This window comes from Theobroma cacao, chromosome 1 (assembly GCF_000208745.1).
Source record: "Theobroma cacao cultivar B97-61/B2 chromosome 1, Criollo_cocoa_genome_V2, whole genome shotgun sequence".
Taxonomy (NCBI): Eukaryota; Viridiplantae; Streptophyta; class Magnoliopsida; order Malvales; family Malvaceae; genus Theobroma; species Theobroma cacao.
In genome coordinates this window covers 9,081,228-9,095,054 of record NC_030850.1, presented here as the reverse complement: position 1 = coordinate 9,095,054, position 13,827 = coordinate 9,081,228, and the positions used below count along the sequence as shown (strand labels likewise).

General features: G+C 32.1%; 2 protein-coding genes across 5 annotated transcripts; one reads left to right on the top strand and one right to left on the bottom strand.

The window, feature by feature from the left end:
- On the bottom strand, window positions 275-2,555 carry LOC18612076 (60S ribosomal protein L11). 2 transcript variants are annotated; one of them, XM_007048671.2, is made up of 5 exons: window positions 2,444-2,555; window positions 2,225-2,332; window positions 2,102-2,144; window positions 1,423-1,618; window positions 275-692 (listed from the first exon to the last, which is right to left on the bottom strand). In XM_007048671.2, the coding sequence occupies exons 1-5, from the start codon at window positions 2,444-2,446 to the stop codon at window positions 494-496; spliced, it is 549 nt and encodes a 182-aa protein (XP_007048733.1). In that variant the 5' UTR covers window positions 2,447-2,555; the 3' UTR covers window positions 275-493. The 2 variants fall into 2 exon arrangements, with proteins under 2 accessions (XP_007048733.1, XP_007048734.1); XM_007048672.2 differs by having other exon boundaries at window positions 2,452-2,536.
- LOC18612075 (putative pentatricopeptide repeat-containing protein At4g17915) lies at window positions 4,789-13,238 on the top strand. Of its 3 annotated transcripts, none has more exons than XR_001927118.1 (4): window positions 4,789-5,098; window positions 8,141-8,184; window positions 11,978-12,036; window positions 12,781-13,238. XR_001927118.1 is itself a non-coding variant. In XM_018117451.1 (4 exons), exon 1 carries the CDS (start codon window positions 5,315-5,317, stop codon window positions 6,686-6,688), a length of 1,374 nt encoding a protein of 457 aa, XP_017972940.1. In that variant the 5' UTR covers window positions 5,243-5,314; the 3' UTR covers window positions 6,689-7,142; window positions 8,141-8,184; window positions 11,978-12,036; window positions 12,781-13,238. The 3 variants fall into 3 exon arrangements, 2 of the variants coding, with proteins under 2 accessions (XP_017972940.1, XP_007048730.2); XM_018117451.1 differs by lacking the exon at window positions 4,789-5,098 and adding an exon at window positions 5,243-7,142; XM_007048668.2 differs by lacking the exon at window positions 4,789-5,098 and adding an exon at window positions 5,243-7,142 and having other exon boundaries at window positions 8,141-8,188.

The following is a 13,827-nucleotide window of genomic DNA, read 5'->3' as shown; positions in this document are numbered from 1 at the left end:
ACCATCAAATACAATATTACAAGTAACACGCATATGAATCTGCTTGTGAGAATTTTAAACTTAAGCGTGGATGTAAAAATATAACAATCCAATATACAATTGTGATTTGTGATGGAAACGCAACACTCTAAGTTCTGATTGTAAGCCAATAAGTTGTTCCATCATTCTTTTTGTCAATTGCCCAGTTCCCACAACCGAAAACTCAACCGAAGTGGTACCTTTTCATTTTAAATAATGCAGAGCCTTGTAATTATGCACTAGAGATGCAAAATTGTGAATATTCAAATCTTTTAACATAAAACACTCAAAACATAGGTGCATCTGGGTAAATAAACCAATTGAGATAAGTGAAATTAAAACTTTAGTCCACAAAGACAGAAACCAAAGCTTTGCCAAAACTTGATAAATAAGAAGATTAATTGATTCTGGTCTACAGAAATATCAACCTAGGTGTGCAAAAACTTCATCTGGTTCTATCGCTCTTCGTATGGGCTTAAGAGCCTATATTCTGGGACTTGTTGAGGATCACACCTTCATATTTGACCTGGAACCACTTCATAGCATCCTCCTTGGTAACCCTGTGCTGAATCCCAACACGGGATTTGCACCTACGGCGACGACCCACACGATAGCCGGCACGCTCCAGAACAACATAGAAGTCCATACCATAAATACCGGTGGATGGGTCATATCTGGAAAATCAATGTTGTTAAATAATAATTCAATGCATATAGAAGAACCAATAATAATAATAATAGAAATAATAAGATATATCCCTAATCACACTAGTAGCAATAAATGTTATTATCAAAGCATGGATATAGCTGATTTGTAAACCTCTAACAAATATAAAATATATCTGAACTCCAGAAACACTTAAAGATACCATTTACAATAGCCAATTGGCAAATAGAGATAATAAATTAAGCTAAACAATTTCTAAAGACAGGGCTAGGGTTACAAACACATTAGCTATAACATGAACAAGTTTGTCAACCATAAAGCAAAATTTCATTTTATAAATAAACACAATACAAATAGCTTCCTAAAATAAAACAACTCACAACTTCATCCTAGAACCACGCACATTGGCATCATAAAAGAAAGTACCAGACACTAGACACCAATCAAGTCTAGAGACAATTACCATTTACCAAAACAAATATAAAAGCATGCTAAGCCAGCAAAAAAGAGACAAGAGGCTAGCTTTACAAGCTTTAACTTTCAAGAAATTTAATATCAGAGATTCCCACAAGTTGTTTATGTAGCATAAATTAGAAGTTAGTGAACTATTACATATGTCCAAAATGTGTAATTACACTAACTCCATGTGCCCGATGACAAGTTGAAATGATAAAAGCAACACAATCCTGTTCCCCCCAAACAAACAACGAATTTTTAAAGGGATGGAACAGAGCTTACTTAATTCCCAGATCAATATGCTCCTGAATACCAAATCCAAAGCAACCGGTATCGCTAAAGTTCCTTCGCAACAGCTCATATTCCTTAACCTTCAACCCACTCTCCAAAAGTTGCATCGCCTTCTCTCCCCTAACAGTGACATAGCACGCAATCTTCTCATTACGTCTAATTCCAAAGGACCGGACAGTGTACCTGGCTGTTGGAATTAGGTTGCGGAAAATTAAGTATAATACAGAACAAATATGCAAGAAAGCTACAACTCATTAAAAAAAATGCAAATTGCTCCTCAATTAGGAAGAATAAAATAGCCACTGACTGCCCTTTTGATACTTGCACATGCACTTTCCATTGATTAGAATTCTAAGCGGCCTTATTTAAGTAATCACTCAGATTTTGGCTCACATATAATCTCAAATTCCTATAAAAACAATGGCCATAAAAATAAAATAAAATAAAATAAAAACTAATAGCAATAAAAAGAAGAAGCTTTCATATTCCACGTTTGTCAAAACAAACGAAAAAGTTCTGTCATCCACACTTTAGTCATATCAATTTGAAAAACAAAAATTCAACTACAGAGGCTGTCGACAATTATGTTCAATTTAAATCAAAAAAAAATATCGTTCTACTTCTGAAACCTCATAAATTAAGATACCAGTAATAAATAATATACTATTACCTTTTGAGAAAACGGGTGTTTGGCCGCTGAGTTGCTCCAACACCTGCACGTTAAGGAAAGATTCAATATAAGGAGAGAGAGAAAAATGAGGGCTGTATAGAATTTGGGTGAGGATAGCAGTACCTTGGCAGCCCTGGTGAGACGATCTCCACTTTCACCGACGGAGATGTTAAGGACAAGCTTCTGTACCTTGATTTCCCTCATTGGGTTCGATAGTTTCTGCTCCGACGCCTGCTCTCATTTCGTCGTTAATAGTTAAAAAAAAAAAAAAGGGAAATGAAAAACGTAAGCAGTATAAAAACAAAAAATTTTAATAGAAAAGAGTGAAAGAAAGAGAAAGACCATTTAACTTGTTAGGACTGATGCTGAAGCTGAGTCCGCCGCCTGGGAATGAAAATGGAGGGTAAAGCAAAACAGCTTTCAACTAACCCTAAATATGGCACGACAGAGTTATACTAGGGTTTAGACAAATCTGGTTTCTTAAATGACCATAATACCCCTCATATTTTTTCTCTTTATTTACAAGTGCTTATGCTTGTGATATGGTACTAATAACAATCTAAATTTTTTTTTAAAACGGAAATTTTTATTAGTTTCTAACCATTCTTGAAAAACACACTCCCAATAAGTCATTGAACATCATAGAGTTGATTTTTGGAGATGGTACATCATAAAAATAAAAGCTATTATCTAAATTAAAACCTATATTGGTCATACCATTCGCTATCATATTCCGTTCTCGATAAATACAAGAAATTTTTATTTCCCAATCGAGTTGTAGCAAGTTGTGAATAGCGTTTAGTAAATCAGAATTTGCATGTGGATGCGATGCGTTGGCAGTAATTGCCTGAACCACGATTTTAACTAACAATCTATATTTATATTTATATTTCTTAATATTTTAAATAATAATATATTTTTTTGATAAATGAATAATAATATACCTAAACACCAATATTTAAAAAATTTAAAATTCGAAGTATAATTAATGAAAATTTTGTAATACTATATTAACTACAAATTATTCAAACTATTGGATTTAAAAATTTAAAATGCTTCATTATTTTATGAACTTACAACTTAAATTTATATAACAAACTATTCTTAAGGTTATGTTTAAGAACTTAAATTTGAAAAAAAAAATTCAATTTTCAAATTTATACCAAATTATACAGTAAATTTTTGAAAACTTTTGTGATCATATTCAAATTTATAGGTTTATTATATCCTTATTTAGTGATAAATTTGAAATACTTTTACATATATTTTTATATACATGTATATATACAGATATTTTAAATTTATTTTATTACATCATTTTCAGTTAAATAGGTGTATTGATTCTAAAAAAAATGTTATATAATGTTTGTATTCACCCTCATTATTTATATAACAAATTAACTAAATTCACCAACTCCCTCTTCTAAGATTTTTGCATTTTGCCTTTATTTATGGCCCAAGATTAACGAGCCTAGCCCAAATTGTATTAGGCTTGGATATGAGACAAACTGCTTAGACCTAAGTCATTATTGTACTAAGAAATTTGCAAATTGCACTTGGGTGCATCAAATAAGTTTGGTTCAATTATCATTATCCCCTAGAATTTTTAAATATAAATGTCCTTAAGCATTTTTTAAACTATGTTATCAAAAGGAAAATTATCGTATTAGAATTTTTGGACTCTACAAGTAGAGGTTATTTTTTTTGGGTTGAAAGGTGACTCTACAAGTATAGTTAAGAGATAAACAAATATTTTGTTAAGATATATTATAAAATTTAATAAATTAATTATCAAAATGATATATAAAAACTCTTTAATTCATTTGTAGAGTTTAAAAACACAACCATCAGTTTTTTGTTTGCATTCGACTATTATTAGCTCACACCTTCAGTGTTCAATGGCTAAAAATGTTATTTTAAGTTCATATAACAAGATTCTTCCTTTATATATATAAATATATATATAAACACAACCATCAATGTATACAATTATATTTCTTCTAAAAATATTCATTATACTTAAAAAATAACTATAAATATTTATTCAACAATAAATATATAAGTGTTTAACTTAAAAAGAGCCATTTGGAATAAGTTAATGATTTTAACAATATTCCTTGGTTGCTCGAAACAAGTAAGTGTAAGGAGTTAAATATATTCAATTCTTAGTGCAGGGGGAAAAGGGAAGTTGAAAGTAAATGGGAGAGGAAAAAAGAAAATGAAAGCCACAAAAAATAACAATTTTTCTTATTTTAGTTGTAAAATAACTACCATGATTTTTTAGTAAATTCATATTAATTGTTTAAGGTTGTTTTGGACTTTTTTGTCAAAAATCCATCATAAAATTTGTTTAATCTCTTTTTAATTGTAAAAACAAAAAATAAAATGCATTTGAATAAAAAAATTAAATAGTAAAAAAATAATTAATAATTTTTTATCTCAGTTTTTGCAAAAAAACCAAAGATAAGATTTTAGGCTATGACCTAAGTAATTAGGTTTAAATATGTGCATTTAAACTTTTTCTTTACCCATTCTTTAATTAAATAATAAAATAAATATCCATACCCTTTATTTTTTTTTTATTTTCATAAATTTTAAAAATATAAATCCGTAAAAAACTCAAAACGCAAATAATAAAATCAACCGAATTAAAATGCTTTTGAACAAAAGAGAAAAAAGGACACAATCAAATAAGTTTGGCAACTATTTGCAACTAAATTAAGTGTTCAAAGGTTGCCGCCACCGGCGATAGCCATTCTCCTCCCTCCCCCCTTTCCCTTAGATTCCCTCTTCCATCTTCTTCGTCATTCTATTTCCGAAGACCCAGCCCCTTAAATTCAATCCTTTCCAAGGACAGCAAATTGCAGCTGTCGAAGCTTCGCCCACCCACAAGTCCGCCAGCGGAGACCCAGCTAACGCCACCGGTTAATGCGCACCAGTCCAGTTCTTTTTTCTTCTTCTCTTCCAATTTCCATTGCCAAATTAGCGAAGACAAAGGTGATTTATTTACATCTCCGGACTCACCTATTCTTTACAATTTGATAAAAAGATTATTGTTTTTTATTTAGTACTAGTGCAGATATAGATATAAACCATAAAACTTATTAATCCTCATGAATATTGTTTTTCTTCTGCAGGTTTTTTTTTTTTTTTTGGAATTGTTTAGCTTTATGTGGCCTTGTTCTTGAATGTACATTAAGAAAAAGAAAAAGAATGGTTCGTAGATTGTCAACTAGATTATTGAACGTTTGCATTGCTTCATTTTGTAAAGCCCATAAATTGGAGAAAGCCGAATCGGTTATTATTGATGGTATAAGATTGGGAGTGCTCCCTGATGGCGTAACTTACAACATTCTTATTGATGCATACTGTCGTTTAGTTGGAATCGATGCTGGTTACTCTGTTCTTCATAGAATGGGAGAAGCTGGGATTTCCCCAGATGTTATTTCTTACAATTCTTTGATAGCTGGCGCCACTAGGAATTGCCAAATATCTCGGTCTTTTAATCTGTTTGATGAAATGATTCAAAGAGGTATTGCTCCTGATATTTGGAGTTACAATACTTTGATGCACGGCTTCTTCAAGTTAGGAAAACCAGATGAGGCCAATAGGGTTTTCCGGGATATAATACTTGTTGAGCATTTGCCTTGTGTCGCTACTTTTAACATTATGATGAATGGTCTTTGTAAGAATGGGTATACCGAGAATGCTTTTATGTTGTTTAGGAATTTACAGCGTCATGGATTTGTGCCAGAGTTAATGACATACAACATTCTTGTTAGTGGATTATGCAAGATTGGTAGATTAGGGCTGGCAATGAGGATTTTTAAAGAAATAGTAGAATCGGGTCATGTTCCAAATGCCATAACATACACTCCTGTACTGAGATGCTGTTTTAGGAAGAGGAAGTTTGAAGAAGGGCTCGAGTTATTGTCAGAAATGAAGAGTAAAGGGTATACGTTTGATGGTTTTGCTTACTGCACAGTTACTGGTGCTCTAATCAAGATAGGCAAGATGAAAGAGGCAACTGAATTCATGGTGGAGATGATGAGGACTGGTATTGAGCTTGATATAGTGTCTTATAACACCCTCATTAATATGTATTGTAAAGATAATAAGTTAGAAGAAGCCTATAAGTTGTTGGATGATATAGAAAAAAAAGGGTTGGAATGTGACAAATATACACACACGATAATGATTGATGCATTGTGCAAGGCAGGTAATATTGAGGGGGCTGCACGACATCTGAAGTACATGAGTACGATGGGCTTCGATTCAAACTTGGCTGCCTATAATTGTTTTATTGATGGGTTGTGTAAAGTTGGTCAGATTGACAATGCAATGAAAGTCTTTAAATCAATGGAGGTAAGAGATTCTTTTACCTACTCCTCTTTGGTGCACAATCTTTGCAGAGCTGGAAGGTACCGCTCTGCATCCAAGCTTCTGCTATCTTGTTTGCGAAGTGGCATGAAAATACTGAAGTCTGCCCAACGGGCTGTCCTGTCTGGTCTTCGCTATTCTGGATTTCCTGGAGAGGGAAGAAAGGTTCAGTCCAAGATTCGTATAGCTCGAATATTAAATTATTGATAATTTGACCATTATTTTCCAATTCAGTGCTAGAAGTTGGAAGATTTTCTTAGTACAGCTGATTTAACATTGAGGATCATTCTTTGTTGATCAAGGTACTGATCGGAATGATGTGACTTTCTTGTTGTTGTAAGATCAATGGCTTTTTTGGGGTGAAAAACTGTTGGCCAAGACAGAGACTAGCAATTCTGAATCAAACCACAACTACTTGTTATTCACTGCATACATGTTTCCATCATCAAACACTAGATGATGTGATGTGAATTGCTTGAAACCTCTACTTCTGCATCAAAAACTGTGTAGCATATTAACAGGAGATACATCTATGAAGCTTGTTACTAGATTGGCTGCTTTTCGTGTGGTCGCTTCTGTTTTGGTGTTTTTTCTGGATTATTTGACTTCCTTTGCCTTCTATCAAAAATTAATTCTCGAAGAATTTCTTAAATGGAATCATGTAAGGAATTGCTTCCTTTCAAGAGTGAATTATTTTATTCTTATTTTGATTTAATGAAGAAATTAGCCTTTTTTTATTTTTATAAATTTGTTGCATTTGAGGTAATTGATGTCCATTTTAGAAGCAGGAGTGTGGATAAACTTGGTATCTCCAGCTGTGTCTGAGACATGCTAGTAATTTATTAACCAAAGCCTTTGATAAAATTTAATTTAAATATTCAACTTGAAGGGCTTGAAAAGGGGATCTTTGTGGCTTTTTTCTTTTGGTTGTATAATTGTGATAAATTAGAAGGTTATCTAGGCAGTTTGCATTTCTCACCCAAGTGTGGTCAATGGTCATACATTGTCTATAACTTCAGCATAGTTTTTTTTTTTTTAATTTTTCTTATTTGCATCTTTTTTTTTTTTCTAATTTGTAACGGACATAGATAAACTATTGACTTTGGACTTTACTTCCTTACTAAGTTTGATGGGCGAATAGCAAGCTATATATTTGAAAACTTTCCTCTTCAGCTTTATAGTTTGGTCATGTTTTAAGCTTGCAATTTGACATTGGGTTCATTTTTCTTTGCTTTCTTTTTTCTCCTTTTCTGCACTTCTGGTCTAAACAGAAAGGGAGTGTATCATAGAGAAAAGAGCGAGAGGAGTTTTCAATGGAATGATAATACTATTAAAACTGAATATTCAGGAGACCGACATGCATGCTGTACTTTCTCACACTTGCAATTATTTATTTCTTTGTTCTTCTTTGTTTAATTTATCTCTTTAAAGTCACAGTAGCTTCTTCCATGTTATTTCACTAGCATTGTAAATGAAGCAACTGCTGTATGTGTAATTAGTTTTGGACCCTGATCATTTAGTGACTGAAATCATAGACCTTAGGTAACAGTGGGTTCTAGTATTCAAAATAATAAGATGTCAAAAGTTGGTTATAATAACGCAAGAATGTTGAAGGCCAGTGTATTGTTGGGAATTTTGACACTTTGCTCTATTTTGTAGGGACGTGAGCTGCTCTGTTTGCATCCTATCAAGGACATATGTTGGTAGGTAATCATCTTTTTTTTTTTTTTTAAATTTTACTTTTCTTTTGTTTGCTTCTTTTGTTTTGTTTTTGTTTTTCATTTTTCTTTTTTTGTGATTTTCTTTTCCATGTTCACTTTTGCCTTTGTCTCTCTCTTTATCATTGCTGTTTCCTCATTGTTCATTTATGTGCCGGACTTGCCTTTATTATTGTCATCAGTCTTACCTTCAACTGGCATAAATTTGATCATGGAATTCTTCATGGGTATGTGTAGACAAACCTCAGGATAGAAAAGTTGATCCTTGTGCTCATGTGAACTTTACTGATAAAATATAGTTAGTTTGAATTACACCTTTACACCCTGTGCAGTTTACAAGTTTGTCAAATAATATGAAAGCCGAAAATTTCTAATTCTTGCCACTATACTCATGAAAACCCTTAAAACTAATCAATAAAAAATTTAATAACATATCATTCAATTAATTTCATAATCTAAAAGTAATTTGACTAATTAACAGTATTAAAATCAAGTGACCTTAAACATAGGGAAAAAATAAAGTAAAAGTACAAAAAAGTACTCAATACGTTTGGTTGTAAGTCTCATTGTGATCCTTCTTTTTACACTTGCGCAGAAGTCACAAAGACCAAAAAGGTTAGGAGTTGAATTGCTTGGTGAAGAAACTATGTTCGTTGAGATACCTAAGCGCATGTTTGGTTTACAAAACCTTTTGTTTTAATTTTCTGAAAACAATTTTCATTTTCTATTTTTTGATTTCTTAAAACCGTGTTTGGTGAATAAAATGGAAAATTATTTTCTCAAAATGAAAATAGTAATAATGCATTTGGAATACTAGTGTTTTCTATTTATAAGAAAGAATGAATATGATTAACAAATATAATCAGATTAAAAAACTTAAGTGAAGCTTTTTATTGTCAACAATTTTTGTTAAAATAAATTAAATAAAAGTTATATTGTTGATAAATTTCAATGAATAGATAATTTATAGAAAGTTCAAGTAATCATAACAACTTAACAAGCATAAATATCTTATTCAAAAAAGAATTTCAACTATAACTTACAAGTGACAAGTTTGTTTTCTATTTAATTTCCATTGAATAAATTATAAATATAAGTTTAATTGCTTTTTATATCTTATTTAGTATATTGAGGTTTAATTATTTTTAATTAAGATCATGATATAAACCCTTTTTTTTTAATTTCATATAAAGTTGAACAGATGACCTTAGTTATTTATCTGAATTTTGACAAGTGGCTTGATCCATTTTTCACCTCTTGTCTATCATGATTTGGGAACCCACTCAATAAAAACGTAAATTTGTTTTAAAAAATTTCTTAAAAAATTGAATAGATGACCTTAGTTTTTTATCTGAATTTTGACAAATGGCTTGTTCTATTCTTCACCTCTTGTCTATTGTGGTTTGTGAACCCACTTAAAGAAAATGTAAATGGCCTGGTTGTTGGATTTGGCCATTTGGAACAAAAGAAAGCAACAATATTAAAAGTAAAAAAAGAAAAAATTGCACGATAAAATAATTGGGAATGTCATGTTGTCATTGTTTTCTCCTTACTCTCTTAAAAATGATCACAATATCTTTTTTGTGTTCTCCAAATTTAGTCCATTTTCATTATCATTTTGTAGAAAGCAATTTTCAAAACAGTCACCAAACATGTTCTCAACATCTTTTTTCCTGTTCTTTGAGAAAATGACAATAAAAAAACATTTATATTTTCTAAACCCAAACACACTAAAATTTTCAGAGAGCTAAACATACCATTGGATCTGTTGACTTGAGCTTTTTCTCTGCTTTTCAAAACAACCAAATGAACTGTTAGTAAAAATTTGGTCTGATGGTTTTGGTTTTATGAGTTTACTTGTTTGGTGCTGTTTTTTGGGATTAATATGGTTTGGTGAGATTTGCAGTACAGTTGTGGTTACTGGGATATACGGACATTCTTATATGCACGTTATTGCTACTCTATGTTATTGATTTATTACTCTCACGAAACTTCCCTTGCAACCTTAATTGTAAATTGTACGATCCTAGTGGAGACCTGGTTTGGTCACCTGCTTAATTTTGTTATTGTCTATATAAATATAGGCTCTGATGTTTACTCATCAAGATAATTGTTGCAAGCCGCATAAGGCTGAGTATGAGAGATTGACATTGCTTCCCGCCTTATTGCGTCTGGAGTATCTTGTATTTCATATGTGCCTACTATATTGTCATATAAAAAGCATTAAGTTGAAACAGTGAATTTGGACAGGTTATAATCAAAATGAATCATTTGATCAGCAAAATTTTTAATGCCGCATACATTACTCAGTATAACAATTTGACTATGCCCTCTGATTATTTCTTTGACAGTAATGTTGATTCTCATAATATAAGTAAACGACCCTTAGTTTTGCTTGGCTGATATAAATAAGCATACAAGTGTAAAATTGACTTTTAGTTTTTTTTTTTTTTCTTTTTCATTTCTTTCTGATTTGCCAAATGAAGGCATCAGTAAAACTTGGTATTTCCCTTGGTCTATTTAGGACATGCAAGCTCTGACCCTCTTAACAATTGAAAGCTATAGAGAAAGTACAATTGAAGAGCTAAAATAAGTGCTCCATTCTCCATGTTTCTTTACAAAAAGAAAAAGGAAAAACTGCTCCATTGATTTAAATGCATCAGGGTTAAAGTTTTGCATAATTCATTGGTGTGGGAAAAACTGAAGCTTCATTTGCTTGTTATTTTTGGTACTTGCTTTTTACTTCCTAAAAACTAGCTACAAATAAAGCAAATAATAGGAAGCAAAATCATAGTTAACTAAAAACAAACAAATAACTAAAATGCGACACTTATTTTAACATAATTGTATTATAGAAAAGTAAAATCATATATTTTGTTGTTCAAGAGTTATATTTTCTGCTTTCTATTTTTCGAAATATAATTTGCTTTATATCCACACACAATTTTTGTTTTTTGCTTCCTGAATCAGAAAGCTAGTAAAAGCATCAACCAAATGGTACCTTAGGTTCCTTTCTTCTCCCTTGAACTTTTTAACTACATACATGCATTTTACTGCCTTATGTATGTCATTCTTATGGATCTCAAACCATGAATTTGTCATTCGAAGTTGTAACTTTTACCCTCTCCAATTTGTGCTTACACATGTGGATTTGCATGCTTTTTTCCCTAAAATCAATATCCCTAAAATTGTCCGAAAATAACATAATTTGGCAAACAAGCATTTCTATCTCTGTTTCTAATCTGTGCTATACAAACAACATTCTCAATCACAAGTACTGATGCAATAAAACATGCTTAATCTTCCATCTTGTGATTAAGCGCAAAGTAGCTATGTTTGACTTTTTCTAAATTGTATTTCATCAACAATAAATGTCTTTTGCTGCAAGAATTTTGGACATAATCAAAGCCTAAGGAACCATTCTTGCACACACACACACACACATATATATATATATATATATATATATATATATTGTGGGTGGGGTGGGGGCTAAAGCTTGCATAATCCTGTTGCTCTTTGTCAGTGTGAACCCTATTAACCCTTTTTACTTGATATGCTGCTTTATATTTAATTGCTCTGGAAAAGCTACCTTGGCAAATATTATTCCCTTACAAGTAGTTGAAAGGTGCATTAGCTTGAAAAGATGCTCTTTCGCTACTTTCTTAGACATTCAATTTATTATTAAATCAATGGGGGTGATAGACATTTAATAGCGGAGATGGATGGATGAAGTTCCAACTGTATTGGATTTAACTCTCTCAATTGGGTTTTGCAGAAGTGTATTTTACATGGAAGACTTAGCCTTGCAGGATCAATGGTCTAAAATACTCACAGGTAACTGCTTTCCCTGCTTTCTCCATATTTTTCCAAGGTTATCTAGCATTGCTGCTCTCTATTGTCATGTCTGTTGACTGTTGGTTGAGTGAATTATAAATTCTGGATTTTAATTTTTAAATAATAAGAGATTAAAGTAAACATATGTTCTACAACTAGCCTAAAGTCCTAGTACAAATAAAATAAATAGATAACTATACACAAGAATTCTATCCCAAACAAACTACCCTATTTGAGCAGTCCTCTTGAAGTTGGGCTCCCTGTGCACTCTGCGATTAGCCCACAGTGCTACAAGACTGGGTGGCATTGGTATGTCTGTGGCCTATTGGTTGTCGATGAGACCCCAATCAATGTTGGTCCAGGGTCGATTTCTGGCCCTAAGAGGTGTGCAGCACCTAATTGTACTGCTGTCTCAACTACACTGTATCTCATCCAGTTTAGGACGATTATCTCTCAACAAATTTTTCATATTACTGACAGCTTTGAGATACCTAACTTGGATGGATTCCTACTAGATTGTATCTTTGTTTTTTTTTTTTTTTTTTTTTAACTTAAGACACATAACACCCTTAAATCTCCAAAAGATACTGGAACGTTTATACGGAAATAGGTAAATGTGAATTTTTTAAAATACAAGGTAAAAAATTTAATTTTGATTTATATGTGCGTACCCTTATTTTTATTTTATTTAGAACGGAGTTAAAGTATCACTATATTAGTTTAAGTTGAAACTGTCTGTTGCAGGTGTGATGAAGGAAGAGGCACCTCATTAGAAAATTATCTGGAACCTTGGCAGTTGTCATTGAATGCTGGGTTAAAGCATCTATTTCTCCCTGGGATCCATTCTAGTTGCATTTGCAGAAAGGAGTTTAGAGGCTGGTTGCTCAGGGAATAGGAAGAAATTCTCATAGCCTCTCTGTCTTTTCCTTTGTGGATCAATGGCTTGGCTAGACGACGGAGGATGAGGTACATCCAGCAAGTTGTGGCATCAGGTAGCTCTTTCTGCTCGTCGTTGTCAAGGTGCAAGGATCTCTCTCTAGTGTCTCCTTCCCCATTTCTTCTCTTATTAGGTAGTTTGACAACATTAAATGAAGCTCAAGCCCCCAGCCCAACCTATCTCCACTCTAAATTATTGGAGTAGCGTTTCAAACTTAGCATTGGTATCAGTTAGCATTCAAAAGCATTTCAATATTTTATTTTTATTTAAAGAGTTCCATTCGAATCTATCATTATTTAAATAAAATAATATTAATATCAGATAAAATTTTGTGCAATGCTTTCCATAGTTTCTCCTCCAAATATGAGATACTTTTAACTTCCAAGTTAAAAGAACTAAATTGAAAGACCTCCCACCTTTTCTTTCTTTGTAATTGGACAACTGAAGGGATATAATAGAGAATAAAATGTTTTATTTTTTATTTTATAGTTATTACTTTTAAAAATTATAAAAATTATAAGAATCAATTTAAAACTTACTATTTCATCGAAGAAGAATAGAAGTCAATACTACTTTGAAATGTCCTAATAAATTAGTGAGGTGGAAGGGGTAATAAGAACACAATTTCTTGGCATGACCCAACACACGAAACAAAACAAAAAATTCCAAGTTTATTTCTCCTGAAAGCGGAACATATCAACCAAGCAATGAATGAAGGAGTGCTCCACGAGGTGGCCTCAACGGTCAATGTCCCATCCATTTTAGGACGATTATCTATCAACAAAATTTTCATATTACCGACAGCTTTGAAGATACTTTACTCCCAGCTAGATTATATCTCTTTTTTTTGCTTT

Bases quoted from the DNA above. Each gene is read 5' to 3' on its own strand.
- LOC18612076 (XM_007048671.2), bottom strand. The intron at 2,145-2,224 runs GTACTGCTATCC...CTTAACGTGCAG, and splicing joins GTCTCACCAGGGCTGCCAAG to GTGTTGGAGCAACTCAGCGG. The intron at 693-1,422 runs GTAAGCTCTGTT...TTGATTTTCCAG, and splicing joins CATATTGATCTGGGAATTAA to ATATGACCCATCCACCGGTA.
- LOC18612075 (XM_018117451.1), top strand. From the start codon at position 5,315: ATGGTTCGTAGATTGTCAACTAGATTATTGAACGTTTGCATTGCTTCA.